The sequence below is a fragment of the Typopeltis vanoorti genome, chromosome 16 (genome assembly GCF_054136105.1).
Source record: "Typopeltis vanoorti isolate ZY-2024b chromosome 16, IOZ_Tvanoo_1.0, whole genome shotgun sequence".
NCBI lineage: Eukaryota > Metazoa > Arthropoda > Arachnida > Uropygi > Thelyphonidae > Typopeltis > Typopeltis vanoorti.
Window position 1 is genome coordinate 30,008,147 of NC_143564.1, and position 24,318 is coordinate 30,032,464.

At 35.8% G+C, this 24,318-nt stretch overlaps 1 protein-coding gene and 1 long non-coding RNA gene across 2 annotated transcripts in view; one reads left to right on the forward strand and one right to left on the reverse strand.

Annotated features, from left to right (window-relative positions):
* Positions 1–1,610, reverse strand: part of LOC150097916 (uncharacterized) — a 96,590-nt gene extending 94,980 nt beyond the window's left edge. Inside the window, exons 1-2 of the long non-coding RNA XR_016549581.1 lie at positions 1,518–1,610; positions 246–355 (exon numbers count right to left, since the gene is read on the reverse strand). This is a non-coding gene — a long non-coding RNA (uncharacterized LOC150097916). The remainder of the gene's footprint in view (positions 1–245; positions 356–1,517) is intronic.
* Positions 1,611–1,791: 181 nt separating this feature from the next.
* Positions 1,792–24,318, forward strand: part of Set1 (SET domain containing 1) — a 318,942-nt gene continuing 296,415 nt past the window's right edge. Inside the window, exons 1-2 of the mRNA XM_090405939.1 lie at positions 1,792–2,171; positions 2,339–2,475. Of these exons, the coding sequence (XP_090262065.1) occupies positions 2,341–2,475 (135 nt within the window). The 5' untranslated portion in view covers positions 1,792–2,171; positions 2,339–2,340. The remainder of the gene's footprint in view (positions 2,172–2,338; positions 2,476–24,318) is intronic.

Consider the following 24,318-nt stretch of genomic DNA (forward strand, 5'->3'; position numbering starts at 1 on the left):
ATCAGTTAAGCCTCTCTAACAAATATGTACTGAAAGTAAATGGCTAGGAATTAAATTCTGTAGTTGGCTCACAGAATTCAACTTTATATGTTTGTGAATGTACAGTTGGCAAACGAGAGACTGTGTTGTAAAAATGGGCCTCCCATGATGTTTTGCGACTCCTTGGAGGTCCATAACAATATTTTTATACATATGATATTTTTTCTGTAACTCCTGCTTAATGATGTCATCCATCTATCTCCTACCTGATATTTATCCTCCTGAATGTGGTATATAGTCTGATATGTTCTTCTAACACCCCTTGACCATTTCCCATGCACTGGTAACATCTCTGCCCTCCAAGTCATTATTGTATCTGTAATGTCAAAAAAAGCTTATAAATACATATTTGAATAAGTGAAGAATTAAAAAAAAAATTGTTTTTTTCATTCAGTAATAATTCGGACTTGTGTTATTCTTTAATGTGTATACTTGTGTAACCTTGCCATTCTAGGGTTTATAAAGTAATTTCCAATTGATTTCAAGCTTCAATCCATGCTATTATTTAGTACTTTAATACTAGCATTCTAAATTTCTATTTAGCATCTGGGGAGAAACAAAAGTACTAAAATTGTTGCGAAGTGTTTGAATGCTATCATTCAAATTAAAAGTCTGTCCCTTTGGTTCGTTTTTTTTAAAGTAACGTAATACCAAGATGGAGAAAGTTATACTACTACAAGCGATTGCTATCAAAAATTTCGATTTCTTAGCGATCAGTTTGCCCAATCAGTGTAATATATTTTTTTCTTCTTTTCTGAGTCACCTATACAAAGCTTTTTAAGACTGTCATCAAAATAGCGACTTAGTTTTATTTGATGGACCAAAGTCGCTATTGGTGAAAAGTACTGTCTTTCTAAAACAAGCTACTATTTCACATAAACAGGCTTGTGTTTATTACTTTTAGGTCCGTCTTTAATTCACTCTCAAAAAGCTTTCAATTATTCAACTATGATAATTAAAAACTATCTGTGCTTCTAGCGAAGAATATAACCCGTTCAAGGAGATATTGCATATACATTAAAACAACTGTCAACTTGTGTTTTAATATGCGATACATTTTTAACTATGATAAAATATTTTATCATAGTTCGGTCCTTCGTCAAAAAGAAAGAGAGGTAACGTTGCTTATGTGTTCGCAGAAGCTTCCTTCAGGAATTGACAAAACACTTTTCCTTCAACAAAGAAAAAAAAAAAAGAAGAAAACTGAATAAAAGGTAAAAACGATTCTCAAGTACTTCGATTACGTATCCTAATACAACACTCAAGGAACTTAAACACTCATAACGATTAATGCTTAGTTTTCTCATGAAACGCTAAATAAATTTCAAGCGTCAGAACACAAACCGTTTCTATAACTATACTATAAGGAAGTATTTAAAAATGTGATGGAGCAGTGCTTATTAAAACTGAAAGACATTAGTATAATAATATATTCAGTGATAATGTCTTTATAGATATCGTATTCCCAAGGCACTCACAAAATATAATATATACATAACATAACCTGCATAATAGAAAGAAAAATTAAGTTGAAAAAAATCAGTTTCCTTCTAAGTTTTAAGAAATCCGAATGTACGGCTATTCATATTTTTACTAGGCATCATGGGAAACGCCACCGCGCTGTAGTGAGAGAATAGTGGTTCAATACCTACTCATATATATATGTTATTGTATTGCTGTGGTGGAGGGTGTTATAGGATTACTTCGTTAATGTAAACTCGTGTTGATAAAACCAATGGGTTTCGGGAAATGTGAATATTTGGAATGGAGGTATTGGTTGTTTAGACATAACAGGTAGTAAAGTTTCCAGTGGGGTTTAGTATTGCTGTAATTAAAACGAACAGTCTTGTAACTTGATTTAGGTTTTTAACCTCTGTAGAATGGCAGGCGACCTATAGTCTTTAAATAACGTTTATATTGTGGTCTTCAGCTAACGAGCGAAGAATTGCTCAAAGGTTTCAAGGCATGAAATATTGGTTCATTATCATGTCATTCGAGGAGAAAATGAGACAGTCAATGAAACATCAATTTTGAGTTTGTCGTGTCTTTGTTTGCTACAGCTTTTTCATACTCATACTATTGATAAATATAATTTCCAACCCCACACACCCCAGAAGGGTTCCAAAGAAGAGGTTTGTAAACAATGATACTAACATTAAACTTTACTGTTAAACTTGATCACGTATTAAAAGTTACCAGTGCATGAAACTGGTTTAAAATTTCGATTAAAGGTTGCATCGAATTCTGTTTACTATATATGTTGTTAATAATTTTTACTTAAGAATGTTTTTATTTTCAGCAATGAATGGAATACGACCCTTACCTCATGACACTCCGCCAGGTGAGAAGAAGAAGCGAAATTACAAGTTATTAGTTGATCCTGCACTCAAAAAGGGAACTGAAAAGGTCTACAGATATGATGGAATTGTACCTGGGGTAAGGTTATTAAATTTTGTTTTGTTAGAGTTCTTTTCCTCTCCCTGTACATTCCGTGTTCACGAAATTTGGTAAACATATATTGTCTTGGGGGAAGGGGGAACTCGATGTGAGGAGATCACATTTCACTAATTTCAGTGTATTTATCCTAACAGTTTACTTATTTTTATTTTTTGTTTGAGGTTATTGGGTAAAGGATGATTTTTTATGTCATTCAGCATCCGATTTGGAAATACTAGTAAGTAAGTTTAAAGTAGTTTTTAGGAGATGTAGATCTGTCAATTTTCACCATAACAACATCATTGTGTGTCAGTTTGAAAAACAGTGAAAAGAAATAAAGCCTTGTGTAATATATGATAGTCTTATTCTCAGCATTTAAAATATATATGTATAAGCCTTGTTTTTTGTAAACAAAGATATATATATATGTGTGTGTGTGTGTGTGCATATATACTTTGTTAGAAAATGTCCTGAAATTCTGATCATCTTGAAGTGCATAGAATTTTGGAATACGTGCATTGTTTTCTGAACACTTTAATAAGCACATGTTAGATTCTTGATAGTTCATAAAATATAAAGCACATACTTCAGTATGTAATAATAAATATCACATTTATTTACAATGTATACTATACTTTTTTAATTACAAGAGCATAACAGTTTGCACTGTTTTAATTCACTCACACTATCATTCTAGTTGTCTAAGTGGTTAGTGTATCCATTCTCCAAACAGGCTGTCCATATCCCATTGTAGCATGAATGTTTGCGATTATTTTTACATGCGAGATGAATTACATTGCCTGGTGTGTGATTGCTACTTTGTTTATTGGAGGCCTGGAGTGGCTTGAAAAAGTTGCATTTGGTCTCTAGAGTAGGATTTCCAGATGAAAAAATAAATTAAAAATAGAAGATAAAATTTATCTTTCTATAATGCCGGCCGAGTGGTTAGCGTATCTGCAGGTTCGAATCCAGCCGTGGGCATGGATGTTTGCGATTATCTGTGAAAATACTAGTGGTGGACAGTAAATGGCTTTGGTATAGATGATGCGGTTGGTGGATGAGGTTGAGTGGTGGAGATGGAGAGTTATAGAGTAGATGCCCTCCCTCGATGAATCTTTAGACTCCCTGGAGGTGTCAAGTAATAATAATAATAATAAATTTATAAAAATAGAAAGGAAAAAAAAAACCTCTTAGCAAACTCATAGTACTAATGTACTATGAGTTTGCTCAAAAAGTAAGTGAACCCATGAAAGATTGCACTCATAGTACTAATGTACTATGAGTGCAATCTTTCATGGGTTCAGAGTCATAAAAAAGAAATCTGCCAGTTTCTTGACCTTCTACAAAAAGTGACTGAATGATAAAACTGATATGGAAATTTTACTTAATCTATAAGCATTGCTTTGCAGATATTGAATGTTTTAAATTCTAATTTGTGTGCACTGGCTGGGTTGTCCAAGTGGATAGCATCAATGAATAGACTTTAATTCTCCAATCTACAGCCTGTTGTGTTAGAATTGTGGCATTAAATAAAACGATTGTCTTCATCTGACATGGGACTTCAGTCCTGCATGGTGGAGCCCAAAATGGCCTGGAGGGTTAAAGTTACTTCTTTGACATCTAGAACATGATTTTGAAATTGTTGAACTCTGAGCCTACTTTTGACACTAAATGTATTTTCTATTGGACTGACAAATTTAAAGCAGTGTCGTGCATATGAAAGACAGAAAATTGAACATATCAGTGTTGTCTGGCCAAGAATTAGCTCAGCTGGAAACCTTAGAAACTAGACCTTCTCTCATGGTGTTCACTGGACAGTGATAATATTTACAGCTTAGACTTAATGCTCATTTTGAGTGTGTGGTTTTCATTGGTAAAGCACAAGCTTTGATTGTCCACTAAAATCAGTATGTGTGTTAGGTTTAAAATATAGTTTTCAGAAACCTCTTTTCATGACTTAGAATAGGAGCATACTTTTAACCATAATCAAAGGGATTCATAATGAAGAATTTATGGAGACAAAAACACATGTTGGAGTAATTACTTATAATTAAGAAAATAACACTAGATTTTTCTACCTCTATATCGAGGTCATCATCAGGAAAACATACATATGCGCAGAACATAAGCTACATGACACTACACAAAAGTAAGATAAATTTAAATGCTTTAATCATTTAACCTAGTCTGACCTCTAATGAACACACACAAATATACATTAACAAAATAAAATAACTTATATGCATATATCAGTATAGTTGTTGGAAGTTTTTCCACTTGGTCATGCTATAAATTAAAGACACCAAGAAATTATGTACTTGGTTTAATCCTTTATCCAAGTATAAGCAAACAAATTCTGCACCTGAAGTATTTTCAGGACTGGGGCAACTCATATATTGAAGCTAATAACTTCAAATCACTTGTGTTACTATCCCATAATGCAAAGCACATATCCTTATGGACATGTATAATGCTATGCCTTATGGGAAGGGTCACTACCCAGATCAGTTTCAACCTTTATTGAGGTCTCATCAGTGGTTTGTATCAGTTTTAATTCCTGCAGCAAGATGATAAACTGTTATCTCCCATGGAGTCAAGCCTCATCAAATCATACTGAACTGTACTTCCTTGCTCACAGCTTCCAATTATATATGAAGTTGATATATTTTAACATCATACTCCAAAGCTACTCATAGTAATAGCAACATTTAAGACACTTATAATAAATACACTAAAAGTAATAATAATTAGCCATTACTAATTCTAGTATATCAATTTTTAATATATTGGTACACAATAAATTATTATTATGTTAGGTCATAATAGGTGACCTTACAACTAAAATGAAGTATTACCTACTGTATTTCATTATATATATAGATTTCTGCTCAGGACATGGACTGGTTATTACTAACACCATGTTCCAACATAAAAATGTGCACAAATTCACATGGAAAGAAGAGGCAAGGAATAAGAAAAGTCTCATTGACTATGTTATTGTTGATAGTGATGTTTTCTCCCTGGTGCAGGACACCAGAGTGTACAGAGGATTTGAAATTGGAAGTGATCACTATTTAGTCTTGAGCAGGATAAAATTGAATTTCATATTGAAAAGAATAACATGTAAGAAAGTTTTAAAGCGAATAAAAGTTGAGCAGCTCTCAGATGTGAACTGTAGACTAAAATACAGAAAGATTATTGAAAAGAAAACGAAAGAGTTTGAGAACAGGAATCAAACCTTGGAGATTCAGTGGCAAACTCTGAAGAAAACATTGATTGACTCTGCCAGAGAGGCATGTGGTGAGGTTGTGTGCAAGGATAAAAAAATCAGAACTCCTGGTGGACACAGGAAGTTAGAGGCAGTGAAGGAAAGAAGAAAGCATATCAAAAGTTCCTGGCAAATAAGTCAGCTTTGTCTCTTACAGAATACAGAGACAAATGTAAGAAAGCTAAACAGTGTGTAAAACTAGCTAAACAAAAGTCATGGGAGGACTTTGGCAAGAATATAGAAAATAAATATCAAGAAGGTGGCAAAATATTCTGGAGGTTGTTGAAGAAGCTTAGGAATGGAGGAAAGAGTGCTGTAAAAGGAGTTAGAGATGATAAAGGTGACATGAAAACAGGAGAAAAAGATATCCTTGAAGTATAGAGTAATTACTTTGAAAAACTGCTAAATGAAACAAGCAGTGATGACAGCACAATGATAAAAAACACTGACCAGGCATGCAGTCAGGAATACATATCCATACTTGAAGAGAAAAAGACATCAAAGGCTTGAAATGTGGAAAGGCAGCAGGAGTAGATGATATTCGACCAGAAATGCTGAAGTATGGTGGTATAAAAGTCTTATACCACTGCATAGTTCAGAAAGCTTGGACAGAGGGACGAATTCCCGATGATTGGAGTAGAGCTCTCATAGTACCCATATATAAAAAGGGAAATAAAACTGAATGTGAGAATTGCAGAGGTATATCCCCATTGAGTGTTCCTGGTAAGATATATGCAAGTATACGTGAGAAACGGTTGAGAAGAATTGTGGAAGAAAAGCTTGGTGAAGAACAAGCTGGATTCAGGCCAAATAGAGGCTGTCAGGATCAGATCTTCACTTTACGACAAATAATCGAGAAAGCATGGGAATATAACAAAGATCTGTATTTAAGTTTTGTCGATTTCGAAAAGGCATATGACAAGGTGCCAAGAGAGAAGCTATTCAATACGCTGCAGTTATATGGTGTAAATGGGTCATTATATCAAGCAATACTTAGTCTTTATTTGAGTTGTAAGTCAGCAGTTAGAATTGAAGGAAGTACAGGAAGATGGTTTAATGTTAAATCTGGTGTGAGACAAGGATGTACATTATCCCCTCTGTTATTCATTATCTATATGGATCACATTATGAAGGAAAGTGGTATTAAACCTGATATCAAAATTGGAGATGTTAATGTCAGCTCTTTGCTTTATGCAGATGATGTTATACTTCTAAATAAATCTGCTACAAGTCTGCAAGATTCTCTGACTAAATTGAATAGCTGTTGTAATAGATATGGTATGAAGGTCAGCAATAAAAAGACAAAGACAATGAAAATAGGCAGAATCATTGAAAATGTCATCTGTGTTGTGAATGGACAACCCGTGGAACAAGTAAAACATTTCAGCTATTTAGGCACAATTTTTACTGAAGATGGTAAATTAAATATAGAAATAGACAACGGAATCAGCAAAGCTGGTATGGTGCGAAGTCAATTGAATAAATTCATATGGAATAAGAGAGAAATTAGTCGGAACACTAAATTAGCTGTATAGACAGTGTTCAAAACAGTTTTAAATTATGGATCTGAGAGCTGGGTCAGAAGTAAAACACTTGAACAAAGACTAGAGACCGCAGATATGAGAGTCCTGAGAAAGATTAGAGGCGTGAACAGATTTTTAATATGATATTGGCATCAATGGCAATATCATATTAAAAATGAGGATATTAGGAAAGAACTTGACAATATCAGCATCCAGAAATGCATTAGCAGAGCTAATCTCAGGTGGTATGGTCACTCTTAAATAGAATGGGAGAGGAAAAATTAGCAAAACAAGTGTTCTCTGCCAGGTTGGCAGGAAAACGACCCAGAGGAAGACCAAGATATCGGTAGATTGATACGGTACAAAGTGCCTTTAGAAGATAGAAATATAAGATCTGATAACGTTGGAGTCTTGACAAGTAACAGACTGATTTGGAGGAAAATTGTAGATAGGAAGTTAGTAATGATGTAATTTTTTCATGTAGTACTGTCATATCCTGTACACCCCTTGAGGGTACATAGCAGGAATTTGATGATGATGAGATAATTGTATCAAATATAATCAGATATAATGTTAGTTACGGAGCATCACCAGTTTTATGAGGCATCTATTCTGTTTGCCAGGAAACAAACGCCAACAGTGACAGGTTGGCTACTATGATAAACTCAGCAGAATTGCAAATAAAGATTTGTCAGTCCAAGAGGCATCAGTGAAAACAAATATGAGGTGGAATAGCAGAATTACAGAAATAATTGATATAATTAATTACTGAAACTGTTATTGTCTAAAATTATTATTATCCGAGACCTCCAGGGAGTAGAGGCTCATCGATGGAGGCTATAAATCATTCAAACCAGTTGTCTTACTTTCCTTTAAATTCATTCAACACACACACACACTTGATGCACTCATTATCCCTAAAGGCAAACTATTCAACCCATTCACTACTCTCTGGGAGAAAAACCTAGCTCTTACCTCTTTCTTGACCATGAACAAAACTTAACTTCCATGGATGCCCTGTGTTCTCTCCCCACTTTCCACATAACGAAAAATTTCATCAGATTATATCCTATTACATCCATTCAAAAGTTTATAGACCTCTATCACATCACTCCTCTTTCTCGCGTTAACAGTCTGTAATCCACATACTTACAATCTGTCCTCATAATCCAGATATAATCATTGTAACTCTTCTTTGCAACCTTTCTACAGCTTCTTTATCCCCTTGGAACCTAGGAGACCAAATGCAACTTTTTTCTGTGTGTCCTTTGAACTTAAATTCCTATCCAAAAATACCAAGATCCCTTTCCTCCTCAGTTTCTTCGAGCATAACCCCACTAATATAACATACCGCTGGAACTCTAATCACACCAAAGTGCATAACTTTACTACACGTACTAACATTAAACTGACAGCCATTTTCGTTTGCCCAAATTTCCATCCTGTTCAAATCATTTTGTAAGTGCTGAATATCAGTAGCATCCCTGATTGCCTGCCTAGCTTCACATTATTGGCAAACAATTGTACTTCTGATGTTAGTCAGAATGTATAGATTGTATAGTTAGTCAGAATGTATAGTTAATGTATAGATTGAACAATAATGGTCCAAGGACTGAACCCTGAGGTACATCACTGGTCACCTTAAATCTAGTAGATTCACACCCACTGTATACCACTTTTTGATCTATCTAGCAACCATCCCATTATCCAAGTCAAGAGTTTAATTCCAAATCTGTATTCTACAGTTTATGCAACAGCCTTTTGCGTGGTATCCTATCAAATGCCCTAGAAAAATAAAATAGTTATCCCAGGATTAACGTGGTTAATTAATCCCTCGATCTTACCACGTTAATCAAATCAAATAATCACTGGTAAAAATTACAATTCGTCCATGATCGATTGCTGTATTAATAATTCTTAGGAGGCTGTGTAGGAGGAATGACTTCATCATACTCACACCACAAGGTTTGCACGTTTTTGTGTGGTAAATGGAATTCTGCGGAGCTCGCAGCGGTAAAAATTGCAGCGTAGGTCATGGTATATCTGAGAGATACATACATTCATTACTAGTATGTGCTAAAATGCAATAAAACATAAAGAAAAAACACTGCAAATATAATACATGATGGTACAAATTAAGTGGATATTGAATCCAACATTATTTCATAGCCGAATATAGAAACTACAAGAGTTTCGTGCCGAATATATAGAAAACTAAAAGTTTCGGCGGATGCAAGCATAAGAACCTTATTGGCAACTGGTAGTAAAGGTGGAGTATAGTATTTTATTTTCCATAATGTAAAGCACATCTCCTACAGGATGTGTATGATAAATAAGCCTTTGGCTCTCTATTTCAGTAATACATGAAGGTTAATATAATTGTAGCCTGTTTTTGTTTAGGAGTGTCCCTTATTTTAATACATTATCTAACATTACTCAAAAAAGGGGGGGGGTGTGTGTGTGTGTGTGTGTGTATACAGGGTGTTCGGGATAAATTTGACAGTTTCGTAAGGAAAAAGAAAATCTTCTTTGTATCTATTAAATTTAATGAATTGACAAAAAACATTACAGGCAGAGTTAATTACAATACTATCAACAAGATTTACTCAAAATAACCACCATTAGCATCGATCACAGCTTCAATTCTGCTTCGGAACCTCGAACAAGCTGATGCTACAGTCTCCCTGGGAAGGGCCGCAAAAACTGTTTTAATTTTATCCATTAACTGGGCTTTTGTATTACTGGAAGTGCAATTGGTGTCTTTTTCAACTGCACCCCATACAAAATAATCCATGGGGTTAAGGTCTGGGGAGTTTGGAGGCCAAACATTTGGACTGGTGAAGTCGTAGAAATTTTCAGACAACCATTTTTGACTTTTCCCAGAGGTGTGGCAAGGGGCCGAATCCTGCTGCCATACATACGGCCTACCATTGGCTACCCTTGTTATCCAGGGCTTGACTACAGTTAGCAACTCCACGAACAAAGCCCGAATTCCAATGCCAGGGTTCTTCAACACCTGTTCCTGCAGATTTGCGAGGAATTCTGCTGTACGAACGCAATCAGATCGTCTGCTAGGGATCTTTCTTCTTGCTACATCCTCGTAGTCACCATTGCAAGTCTCTAGTTCATGCCTGATTGTTTTTACTGTATTCAGGGAGCATTGGGCAGCAGTCGTAATATCCTTATTTTGATGGCGGGCACGAATCATCATGATACAAGTTATTCTCTTCCATGATTCAGGTGGGTTCCAGCTATCCATCCTTTCTGACATCTTGTATATGAATGAAGAAGGGTCTAAACTTTTAAATGAAGAGAAGTGTGTGTTAATACATGTAACTTACGGAAAAATATAATTAATTATAAATATGTCAAATTTATCCCGAACACCCTGTATATATACAGGGTGTTCGGGATAAATGGTTGTCTGAAAATTTCTACGACTTCACCAGTCCAAATGTTTGGCCTCCAAACTCCCCAGACCTTAACCCCATGGATTATTTTGTATGGGGCGCAGTTGAAAAAGACACCAATCGCACTTCCAGTAATACAAAAGCCCAGTTAATGGATAAAATTAAAACAGTTTTTGCGGCCCTTCCCAGGGAGACTGTAGCATCAGCTTGTTCGAGGTTCCGAAGCAGAATTGAAGCTGTGATCGATGCTAATGGTGGTTATTTTGAGTAAATCTTGTTGATAGTATTGTAATTAACTCTGCCTGTAATGTTTTTTTGTCAATTCATTAAATTTAATAGATACAAAGAAGATTTTCTTTTTCCTTACGAAACTGTCAAATTTATCCCGAACACCCTGTATATATTCTTAGGGTATTATGAGTGAGTATAGAAGGCAAATATGGCAGAATAAAAGAGGTGGAAAAAATTTTGTACACACCTTGTTTTTGGTTCTATGAAGCCTTCCAATTCCAAGATCTTGCTGAAGGTTGTTTATAAACCGGGGGGGGGGTCATAGCGCACCCCCCATGTACAAAGGTGTGTGTGTGTGTGTGTATATATATACACCCCTTTTTTGAGTAATGTTAGCCAATGTATTAAAATAAGGAACACTCCTAAACAAAAACAGGCTATAATAGCCGTATTTATATTAATAGTGTTTAAGAGGAGTAACATGGGAATTTTCCCAGAAACTATACATGATGGTTTATTTATTTTCAGTTACAATCTAGAAATTATTGAACAAAGAATCAAAAACAACTATTTATTTGACAATAAACTGTATCTCTCAGATAGTTTATTGTCAAATATCACAAACCTTTATATAACATGTGTTAAACCAAACTGACAGTGCGGAATATCGCTCGTAATATATGAATGCACAGCTACTCACGACCTCCAAGCCATCCACTGAATTGTGTAAGAATATTTATATTAAACATTATGCATATATCTGTCAGATCAGCTGCGAGCTACGTAGGGTTAAAGGCATGTTAATCAAAACTTTCTCCGCTTAATCAAATTCTGCGTTAAGCAAGGGATACCTGTATTACCATAGTGTATCCATTTTTCCTTTTTTCCAACTCAGCTATAATATTGTTATAAAATATGAACAAATTTCTAAAACATGACCTTCCTTTAAGTTTTAAAAGAGGTAAACCGTGAGTAAACATATCGGTACACAATAAATAACGGAAAAAACTCGCGTAGAAAGATTATTTATTAGTATAATTTTCGCCTGTGTGTCACAGGCATCTTCAGTACATTAAGCTCAAAAATTAAACACCAACTGACAATTCCAAAAAGCGCCACCTAAGTAGCTGGTGTAAGATAACTAAAAAGGTCCATAACTTTTCTAAAAAAAAAAAAAATTAATACAATAAAAAGTTAGGAAAGATTAGCTGATTTGTAAAGTACTATCTCCCATAAAGGGGATAGACGTAAGCTATCGGATCTGTTTAAGTTAGGAGAATGAAGTTGAGTTTCAAATGTTTCTTTATAAAGGCGTTCCATGAGAAACTGACCTTTGTGAAGAACTCTTGTCTTTCTCCAATGAACTCTGTGTCTAGTGAAGATGGCATGTTCATAAAGTCCAGACTTTTCAGGTGTAAAGTATTCAATATAAGATTGGTGTTCTTCTAGCCGAATAGAGGCGGATCTTCCCGTTTGTCCGAAATAAGATAATCCACAAGAGCACGGAATCTGGTAGACACCTGGATGATTAAGATGTGGAAGCTTGTCCTTAGGAGAAGTGAGAAAGGTGGAGATTTTTCTAAACGGTCGAAAGGCAACAAAAATATTCAGTGGTTTTAAAACTTTTGCTATACGTTCACTGCTGCCTTGTACATAAGGGATAGTAATGCGCGTTATTTCCTCTGTGTTTGAAGAGGAAGACATATTAAAACTACTCAAAGTTCTTTTAATAAAGCAATTCTTATAACCATTAGATAGAAAGGAAGAAGTTATGTATTGTAGTTCCTTCTGTAAAAGATCGTCTGTAGAACAAAAGGAGTGGGCCCGATGAACCAGTGTTTTAATAGTTCCTGCCTTTTGACTGGGATGGTGATGAGATTCCGCATGGATATAATGGCCTGTATGATTCTTCTTTCTGTAAACTGAGAAATGTAGGTTACCATCTGGTTGGCGAAGAATTAGAAGATCTAAAAAGGCTAACTGCTTATTTGATTCTACTTCTAGGGTAAACTTGATCCTAGGATGAAATGCGTTTAACTTAGTGAGAAATTGTTGAAGTTCATCAGAAGAGCCATTCCATACAACAAAAATGTCTATAATAAATTTAGTTTAATCCTTTATCCAAGTGTGAGCAAACAAACTTTGCACCTGAAAATATCCTCAGGTGCGAACTTTGCACCTGAAGATATTCAGGTGCAAGTTTGCAGAGTAGAGAACAATACTCTAACCAAGTGAAAAATAAACTTTCAACATCTTTCTCTAAATCCAGAGTAATTCATTAAAAAAGGGTGGCACACCATTTGGCAACTCCTATAGGTAGCGATGACCTGCTAATGCTTCTGCCTGGTATCTCCACTTGGGCCTGGCTCCCACTGAAGAGACCTCAATAAAGGTCGAAACTAGTCTGGGTTGTGGCCCTTAATGCATAACATTAGACATATCTGCAAGGAAGTCTGTTTTGCATTATTGGAGATACTGAGATAGGATGTTGGTAGCTTGCTCCACCTTTGCAAGGAGTGTCCTGGTGTGTACCACCTTACCCCAGTCCTGAAGATATTTTCAGGTGCAAACTTTGTTTGCTCACACTTGGATAAAGGATTAAACTAAATTTATTATACTCTAACCAAGTGAAAAATAAACTTTCAGCAAAAATGTCATCGACATATCCGAACCAATGCGTAGGTCTGGGAGAAATATTGTCAAAGATACATTGTTCAAAATGTTCCATAAAGAAATTGGAGATAGCAGGAGAAAGAGGATTACCCATTGCTGTTCCTTCAATTTGTTGATACAACTTATTTTTAAAGGAAAAATAACCAGAATTTATTACAAAATCAAATATGTTTACAATGTCCGAAGGAAATTCTTGTTGTAGTAATTCAATACTTTCCGAAAGAGGCACATTTGTAAATAAAGAAACAACATCTAAACTGATCATGATATCAGAAACGTCCAAATGGATTTCAAAAATAAAATTTCAGATCTTCATTTGGACGTTTCTGATATCATGATCAGTTTAGATGTTGTTTCTTTATTTACAAATGTGCCTCTTTCTTACTTAGTTTTATCATCTTATTTCGGACAAACGGGAAGATCGGCCTCTATTCGGCTAGAAGAACACCAATCTTATATTGAATACTTTAAACCTGAAAAGTCTGGACTTTCTGAACATGCCATCTTCACTAGACACAGAGTTCTTTGGAGAAAGACAAGAGGTCTTCACAACTGGAACCATGGAACGCCTTTATAAAGAAACATTTGAAACTCTACTTCATTCTCCTAACTTAAACAGATCCTACGGCTTACGTCTATCCCCTTTATGGGAGATAGTACTTTACAAATCAGCTAATCTTTCCTAACTTTTTATTGTATTATTTTTTTTTTTTTAATTTAATTTTTTTTTTTTTTTAGGAAAGTTATTGACCTTTTTAGTTATCTTACACCAGCTACTTAGGTGGCGCTTTTTGGAATTGTCAGTTAGTGTTTAATTTTTGAGCTTAATGTACTGAAGATGCCTGTGACACACAGGTGAAAATTATACTAATAAATAATCTTTCTACGTGAGTTTTTTCCGTTATTTATTGTGTACCAATAAGACCTTCCTTTAGTAAATCCATGCTGCTCCTTGCAGAATATAGCATTTTTGTCTACCCATTTTGGTATCTTCTCTGAAATCTTCACTACCACACCAGAGATACAGATAGGTTGGTAGTTAGACATATCAGTTTTTTCACCACCCTTGTACAATGGAACTATCAATTCATCCTTTCCATTCCTGAGCTGAGACTTGAGTTATACAAACATGTGAAAGGCCTAGCCAATTCAGCTGAACATTCCTTTAGCAAATGGGCTGATATTACATCTGTCCTATTGACAAATTCTTATCCAGGTTATGCAACAGCTCTTCAGTCTCATTTTCACGAACCTCTAACTCTTCATCCAAAGTAGCAGCAGCGCTGTGTGCCATGTTACATATGTTACATACACCTGTTGATAGATCTTAGCAAAGTGAGTACTTATTAACTGAATAATCTTATTAGCTTCTGACACTTGAGTAACATCTGCATTCAATAAAGTTATTCTTTCTCATTCATTCTTTCTTTTGCTTGTGGCATAATGATAAAATTCTTTTGGATTGCCTTTAGCTTGCATGACCAGTTTCTTTTCATCCTCTGATTTAGCTTTCCTTACAATACTCGTTACTTTTCTGGTCTGAACTTTATGTATTTCATAACTCCTCTCACTCTTGTTCTCACGATATTCTTTTCTACATAATCTTCTTCTTGTGGATCGCTTGCTTAATAAGGTTACATCCATATCACTCCCAACCTATTTATTCTTCTAACACTAGGGATACATACAGATACTACCTCGTTCAAGCACTTTTTCAAAGATTCCCATGCATTTTTTCCATTCAATAACTGATGATAATGGACCAAGGATAGTATTCTCCTAAGTTGATCATAATTTCCAGCTTGGTAATTCAGCATATAACCTGTTTTAACTGGAGCATCAATACAATTAGATATTTCCTAAGAAAGCACAACATGATGACAATTGGTGGCAAAATAGCCATATTCTTAAGAGACCCCTTGTGATGCTATGAGCAAATCCAACACTCTTCGAACTCGGGTTCCTTTTTTCACATTCTGCTTGAGAAAGTTGTCTTGTAACAATTCAATAAATTTCTCTTCTTTCTTATCATGAAATTTTTCTTGTACCCAATTAATGTTTGGAAAATTAAACTCGTCCATAATGATTACTTGTTTGGTATCCATAAGGCTAATCTGGCAGTGCATTTCTTCGTTGACTGCAACTGTGCCATCAGGTCTGTAGCAACACTCCATCATATATTTCATTCTGTTAACCTCCACTTCACACCAGATGGACTCAAACTCACGGCTACATGGGAAATTATCATTATTTTCTTGTGTTTCTACCCTAACTGAACTTAAGTCATCTGTTATCATTAGTAATACTCCTTCTTATCTCTTCTGTCATTTCTAAAAATACCATATCCATTACACTCAATCCCACTTACCATATCTGATTCTAATTGCCAGGTTTCTCTAATGTCAACAATCATAGGTCACATTGTATTCTTTATATACTGATGCCAATGAATCCAAGTGCAGGCCATCCCTATTAAAAAGTCTTTTCTGCTATCAAACATGCTCCACACATCTAAAAACTCATTTCCATTTCTTCTACACAGCCTGCACTTGAAATCATTTGCTATCATAGTCCTTCTTAACTCGCCATTGTCATATCTGGTTAGCAATCCTACAATTTTTACCCCCCTCGCATTTCTTTCTTGCTTCTTCCAACAGACCTTCCATATCTTCTTTCATACTATATTTGTCACTACTTAAATTGTTAGTACCTACCAGAACTACCATGTCTTTTACTTTTCTTTTTTGGTTTTCAATTACGTTTATCATATTTTTAATTTTCGCTTCGGGAAACTAAAAGTAGTGACTCCCCCGGCAAGTGCAAATTTTACGATCGAGTCTTATGCCATATCACTTTTTTTTTTTTTCTTAGTTTGAGTTGACTTATGTTGTTGTTTTTATTATGATTACCAGATTTAGTGCTTTCCTGTCTCTTCTTGTTCTGATCCTTTTTCTTATCCTGTCTAAGTTTAGTGAAATGTTTTTCCACCTTTTCCAATTCTCTGGTCGGTTTTCTAATAATTTCTTTTAATTGGGATATTTCTGATTTCAGCTTATCCTCAGATAAATTGTCATCACTGCAGCAGTACTTTTGCTCATCAGGACAGACACTCTCCTCAGTAGTAACAACTTCAACTTTAGATGCTACTTTATTGTGACAAGTTTTTGGCACCATTTTTAAGAGTAAAAATGAGTGCCAAAGTAAAAACTAATATTTCTGTAATTATGTTATAAAATGCTGTAGTACAATAGTTACACTAAAAAACTACAAAAATATACTAAAAATACAGAATTAAATCTAAGAAAATAATAAATCAACTAATATATCGAATAATGAAATATCAAATAATAAATCAACAAAAATCGCCGATCTTTCAGGAGCTTTCTAATAGCTTTTCATGTCTTTTCACCAGATAGCCTTGACATGCACAAACAAAAATAAAATAAATGATGTGGGGTACTTTTGAATAACCGAGATGATTTATTCAGATAATAGTGATTAGGGAAAAGAGTAGGTATAGTGTTCCATTCTAAACAAAAAAGATAAAACTTTTTGAATGGTAGGCATTTCAAATAGATTAATATGGCAAAATTTGAGCTCATTTAATTTGGGAACCAGTTGAAGAAAAGGTTAAAGTTCCTGTAGTCGTCAACAAGAATCAAATTTAGAATGCTCTTTCTTTGGGTGGCCTAGTACTGTAGACTGAGTTAGATTTGCATTAGGAACACCTACCTAATAATGCGTTGGTCTGCCTCTCTGTGCAGTCGCAACTCACAGACACATAGGAACAGATTCCATGTGTCGAACCCCCTCCTTGTATAACTCAACTCATGTCCACTGCAGAAACTCTGCCAGTTCACACTCATTCCATAGATGAAGATCAGCAGTTCTCACACCCTGTTCTGGCATATCCCACACATGTTCAATTGGGTTGCAGTCATGGGAGTTTGTAGGTGAAGACAATGTTACAAGTTCGTTGTTGTATTCCTCCAACGCTCAGTACTTGTAGGATCCCAATGACAAGGTACGTTGTGATCGTTGAAAGATGGCACTGTGGTTAGGGTGACCTCCTGCAGATATGGATGAAGATGGTTGGCTAACAGATCCCTTTAGCATTCACCATTCATTTTTTGTGGGATAATAACCAATGGACCTAGAGAAAAAAACTCCTCAGACTAAACCACCTCCACCAACCTGTTGAACCTCAACAGGTTGGTGGAGGTGATGCAACTAGGGGATAGGGCTTCATGCTGTTTACACCAAATGTAAACCCAGCTATCAGCACGGTGCAACAGGAAATGGGACTCATCACTCTAGACCAGCGATTCCCAAACTGTGGGCCACGCCCCCCCCCCCCCCCCAAGGGGGCCATAGATTTTGTTGAGAGGACCATGAAATAATGAAAATGAATTGGAAATGTTTTAAGACTAAGTAGGTTTTTTTATCTTAAAAGAAACACATTTTATTTCTTTTTTATTTTTTATATTTTAATGATTAAATTTCCTGCTTATTTCAGCGCTTGATGAATATTAGTAAATGTATGCTTATTTTAAATTGTCATTAAACTTCTTTTATGTTTTTAATTCTTTCTTTATTACTAATCATTTTACATTTCATGTGTTTGTGCTGCAAATCTACAATAACAATATATCTATCTATATAAAAATCTGAGATAATATGCCATGTCAAATGTGTATGTAAGATGCTAAAAATGTAATATTTGCATTTGATTTTAACAATATTTGCTGTGTGTTTTGTATGGAATATAATTACAATAAATAATGTCTATATTACGATTTTTTTTTTCGAGGAGGGGGGCGTGAAATATTTTAATTTTTCCAAAGGGACGCTGACATCCAGAAGTTTGGGAAGCACTACGACCTTCTTCCATCTGCCGAGGGTCCATTGCTGATGTTCCTTGGCCCATGCGATGCATGGCTGTCATCATGGGTATCCTTGTTGGACTCTAGTTGTGAAATTCCAGGCAAAGCAAGGTATGGTGCATACAAAAATGGGTTGAACTGCCCCACTGTTGTATTAGTAGGTGAGCTGTGTGACTGTTACTAAGATACCAGTCGTCGCATCCTAACACTCACCTCCAGGATCAACCACTTGTGGCTGACCAATGTGAGCCTTTCTGTTGGATGTCTGTTTGTGGTAATCCAGTCCTGATAAACCCTTGATACAGTAAAGGTGAGCAACCAAGAAATGCGGCTGTTTCCAAAATACTGGCACCTGTCCTCCAGGTCCCAACTATATGCCCACAGTCAGATTGGCTTATATCACCACATTTCTCCATTACTGACAAACGTTGACTGATTATGTACAGAGGATAGGTGTGCCCATTTATAGAAGCCCTGCATGATGTTGATATCACGTGGTATTTTGTTATTGTGGCAAATATGTAAATCTTGTAGTGTTCCTAATGCAATGCTAACTTAGCGTAGAGGCAAGTGCTATTTCCACAGCCTTATGATAACAGCAGTAAGCAAATATAAAAAATTTTTGAGTCACTGGAAAGGACATCCTGATATAACGAAGAAGAAAAAACAAACTGGCTTTAGAGATAAAGCAAGAGCTGAAAAAAAAACTGTTTAGGACTTAAGCTAACTAAAACCCTATAGAAACATAAAGGTACGGATAAATTCACATGGAAAGGATATATAAGAAATGAGAGAAGTCCTGTGTTATTGTTGGGAATGTGACAGTTCAGGATAGAGTATTCTTCCATCATGGTTGGCCAAGTGGATTGCACCTCCACTTTCTAACTAGTAGGATGTGGTTTCAGATCCTACTGTAGGCATGGATGTGAGGTCCTTAACTGGAAGATGCATTTCATTGCATGATGGGAGATCACCTCCTTCCTAATAAAGACCTCCAGTCACTTGAAAAAGTAATATGTTTGGTTTTTAGAGCAGTGCTTTTGGAGTCTAACCCTTAGGCCTACCCACTTATTAAAGCTTCTCAACTCAGAGTTAAGGAGCTTTAATATATGGGTGTTGACCCACTGCCAGCTGAAAGAAGCATTTATTGATAGAAAGGTTGTATTGAAAATTACTTCCAAATAAATTGGCATGTGCCCTAAAAAAATCCAGAGAAAATGTAACATGACTTCTTGTTTAGCTGCTTTTACACACATGCTGTCATGTTGGAGGCTTAATGGATATTTTTACAACACTTAAAAAGATCTTTTTAAGTGTTGTAAAAATATCCATTAAGCCTCCAACATGATGTCCTCACAGCACTTAAGCCTCTACACACGTACACACATGCTGTGTGAAAACATTGGTAAGTAAATAGAATATACATATAATAAAGGTTGCAAAATATTTTGGGAACTATTGAAAAAGCTTAAAAAATTTAGGAAAGAGTACTGTAAAAAGACATCAGAGGGTATAAAGGTGATAAAGGTGACTAAAATACAGAAGACACTGAAAATGTGCAGAATACTTATATTGAAGAATTAATAAAATTAAACAGTTGAAGAGGGAGGAATGTAATGATGAGCAGGCCTCCAGAAATCTACTTGTCATCAGCGAGTTATTTGAGACAGTTGGGGAGTGAATTTTCAGTCTCCCTCTAAATGCATTCAAAATGTATTGCTTTATTTATTTTTTGTCTAATTTACCCCCCTCCTTCCCCCAGAGGAATGTAATGATGAGCAGGCTTCCAGAAATCTACTTGTCATCAGCGAGTTATTTGAGACAGTTGGGGAGTGAATTTTCAGTCTCCCTCTAAATGCATTCAAAATGTATTGCTTTATTTATTTTTTGTCTAATTTACCCCCCTCCTTCCCCCATTTTAAAACATCATGTCATGAACCATATGTGGGTGCTGACTGATATCTGCTCCTGTTCATATGAGTACAGGAAAGTGGAAGATGGTAGTGGCTAGTTTAGAAGATTGGTGTCCATGGAAATACTTGTAGAGAGACATAATGCAGCAACAGTGTTTGTGGGAAAGTGAATGGAGGGAGTTTGTGAAGGAGGAGTCATCAGTTAAGCAAATTGCTTGCTTCTGTATATAATCAAGTATTCTGAGAGAAGTTTTAGATGTGCTATCTCAAATGTGGGAACAGTATTCTAAAGTTGGGCAGATTTAAGCTTTATAAAGTGTAAGGTGTTGAGCAAGAGAGAAATACTATTTGGAACAGAAAAGAATACCAAATTTTTTTTTAAGGCTGAAGAGCCTATGGATCTGTTGTGTTTATGCTAGGATAGATTACATATGAGAGTTAACCCAAGGAGAGAAAACTGGTCCTGGTTGGCAAGAGGAATATTGTCAAAAATGTGGAAGAGAGCAACATGATCTTTCTTCCTCAAAATGAGAGAAGTCTGTCTTTTGGTGGCATTAAAATTCGCAACATTTTCCTCACTCCATTTGAGAATGGAAGGGAGATCAGTGTTTAAGACATTGATTAAAGTAGATCATGAACCATTAGTTACCTGAGCACTACAAAATTTTTGAAAAAAAGGAGTGGAATGTACTGTCATCAGCAAAACTATGAATAGGATTTGGTGAGGGAGGGAGAGAGAGAGCATTAACGTATAAGTGGAAGAGTGTAGGTGACAGCACTGAGCCCTTGTGTACATCAACATTAATTTCAAAATCTGAAACCATCCACCATAACCTTCAGTGAACAGAGAGGAAGCTGACAGTCCATTTGCAAAGGGAAAGAGGAATACCATAATCTGGATGGTAGCTTGGCAAGAAGGCCACAAAGCAGACTTGATATTTGAAAGGCATCTGATCAAGAGAACCACTTAGTTTTTCCAAACTTTTCCATAGCTTGTGTCCAAAGATGACAGAGGTTGGCAAGGAGATCTGCTTTGGAACGAGAGTTGCAGAAACCATATTGATGTCCATTAAGTAACTGTTGGGTCTTTAAATAATGAAGCAGTTGACTATTGATAATCTTGTCCATTATTTCTGAGAGTATTGACATCAGAGCAGTTGGTAGTTTGATGGTTGACTGTTATCTTCCTTTTTGAGAACAGGATGCACAAAAGCTACTTTCTAGGCTGTAGGATAGATATCTCTTCAAGCTGTTACTTACTCACTTGGCAATGCAGGACAGGTGCGTGTTTTGGGAGCACAATTTAGTACAACAGGAGGAATAATGTCACTGCCAGGAGACTTATTGTATCAAGGTTGCTGAGGATTTTTCTGATGTCCTTCTGGCAAAAATGCACACTGTGGATAGTTTGTGGAATGGTAAGAGGAATTCTGCCTTGGTTGTCTATGCCAAAGTTGGAGGAAAAAACTGGTGCTAAGGGATCTACCTTATTTTTGGGAGGTTACCATTGTATCATCAGGATATAAGAAGTGGAAATGTTGCCTTATATATCAATATACTTTTTTATTTTATTTCCTCATGGGGTCCCCCCCCTTTCCTCCACCATTCCTTAGGACAGGTTGAGCCTTGCTAATGAGGGATTAAGTTTGCATTTTATGACTGTAGATCCATGTGTGTTCACAGGCCTATTCTGAGGGATGAAAAACCAGAAGTCCGGGTGAAAAAACCCTCTACCACAATATGAGACGGGCTAACTCACCTTTAGTTAATAGAGACCAGATAAAGGTTCCTTACACCATGGACAGGAATCGAACCCAGATCTTTCAAAACCAAAGGGCTTTGCCTATATCACCTGAGCTATGGAGGCTCATCAATATATTGCATACTATTTAAACTACACAATCTACTTACTAGATCATTTTCAGTTGTAGCTCTCTGCTTGAGATTGCCTCTGTCAAACAATGGCAATAGACTTGTAATCTTTGTTTTGCCCCTCCCCCCCCAACAACTCAACTTTCATATCTGCTCTCATACCATGCTTGTATTTTCAGTCACAATCTTTGTGCCCTGGAAACCCAATTATGTTGATTGCTCATCCAATATCCCCATAATCATGAAATCTCCATAATATCACTATCCTTTGTTTTTGCTCTCTTAATTTTCCTTTACTGCTTCATGTGTTTTGTTTATTAAAAAGGAACTTATTAATAGCATTCAATAATGTGCGAGTACAGCTAATCTGAAGTGGTATGTCATTTAAACAGAATGGGTGATGAAAGGTTAGCAAAAGCAGTATTTAAGACAGAATAACAGAAAAGACCTTGTCTATGCAAACTGATGCTTCTTTAGAATCATGTAACATTTGATTATATATATTGAAGACATGATAAATAGCAGATTAGTGAGAAGAAAAATTGTTGATAGGAAGCCAATTGTAATGCAAGTTATTGTACTTTATGATATTCTATACAGTCCTTTAGGGCACATATCAGGAAATGATACTGTTTCTTAATGGTTCTGAAAGAAGCTCTCTTTATGGATTTTAGGAACACCATATATGCAAGGAATTAATGGATGGAGAGAGCGTAGAGATAAACGAACGTTTCGGGATAATTCAGTTGTTGATTTTGATAAGTTGTTTGTACGATTTTGAAGTTCACGAGTTGGATCTCTCTCGAGTATTGAGTAGGTATCATTATTTAGTAATTCAAGCATTTTATTCTGGTAATCTTCAGAGTTAAGGATGACTGTTGCATTGCTTTTATCTGCATGGTGTTTATACATATATAAACACCATGATTATACATATAAATTCCAACCAGTTGGTATGGAAGGGTGTCTAGAGTCCTGAGGTATGCTGGATACTAAATATTAAGTAGGTTGAATATTTGATACTTTGAATTTTCATGCCACCATTATTGTTGATATTTGGGTGGTTTATCAGATGCAGGCTTCCTTAAATTTACTTTCACCAGGTTTTTGTATGGTGTAAAGAGTGGGTACTTTTCCAGTCAATTTGGTGTAAGGTGTTGAGAGCATGATCTGAGAGTCTGCTTCACCAAAATGGTTATGTTTTATGTGTTCTTTCTTATATATAGGGATTGTACGTCCTGTTTCACCAATGTACGGTAAGTTACAGGTGCAGTGGATGCAATAAACTCCAGGATGTGCCATTGGGAGGAGAGGATCCTTAGAGGAGTTGCATATGTTTTTAAGTTTTGTAGGTGGTTTAACGGTGGCATTGAGATTATAATGGTGTAGGATTCTGTTGATTTTTTCTGATAACACTTTAATGTATGGGATGGCTATGGTTTTACTGTAATCTAGATTCCTTTTTGATGAGGATTTATGAAGTACTTTATTAATAGTATTTTTGTTATAGCCATTATTTATAAATGTGTCACTGATGATTTTTAGTTCCTGTTTCAGAACTTGCTGGTTAGAGCAAATTGTTCTAGCTCTGTTTTTAAGGGTGTTAATGGCTCTATGTTTTTGTGATGGGTGCTGGTATGTATTGGCCAGTGTATGTCAGTTTGCGGTAGATCGTGAAGGATAGACTGCCTGAAGGAAGACGTGTGACCAGTGTATCCAGGAATGGGAGCAAGTTCTGATTTTCAATTTCGATAGTAAATTGTATGCGTTCATGTTGTTTGTTCAGGTGGCTAAGGAATGTGTTTAATATTTGTCGCCCATGTGGCCAGATAACGAACACATCGTCAACGTATCTAAGCCACACTGTAGATTTTAGAGTGGAGGAATCAAGAGCATTTTGCTCAAAAGTTTCCATATAGAAGTTAGCGATGGGGGGGGCATGGCCGTACCTTCTTTTTGTAGGTAAAATTTATTTTGCCACATGAAGTTACCGGAACGTAGTATGTGGACAAAGAGGGCCGTGATGTCGGATGGAAATTTGTTCTGTAGGAGAAGAATTGTGTAATTGAT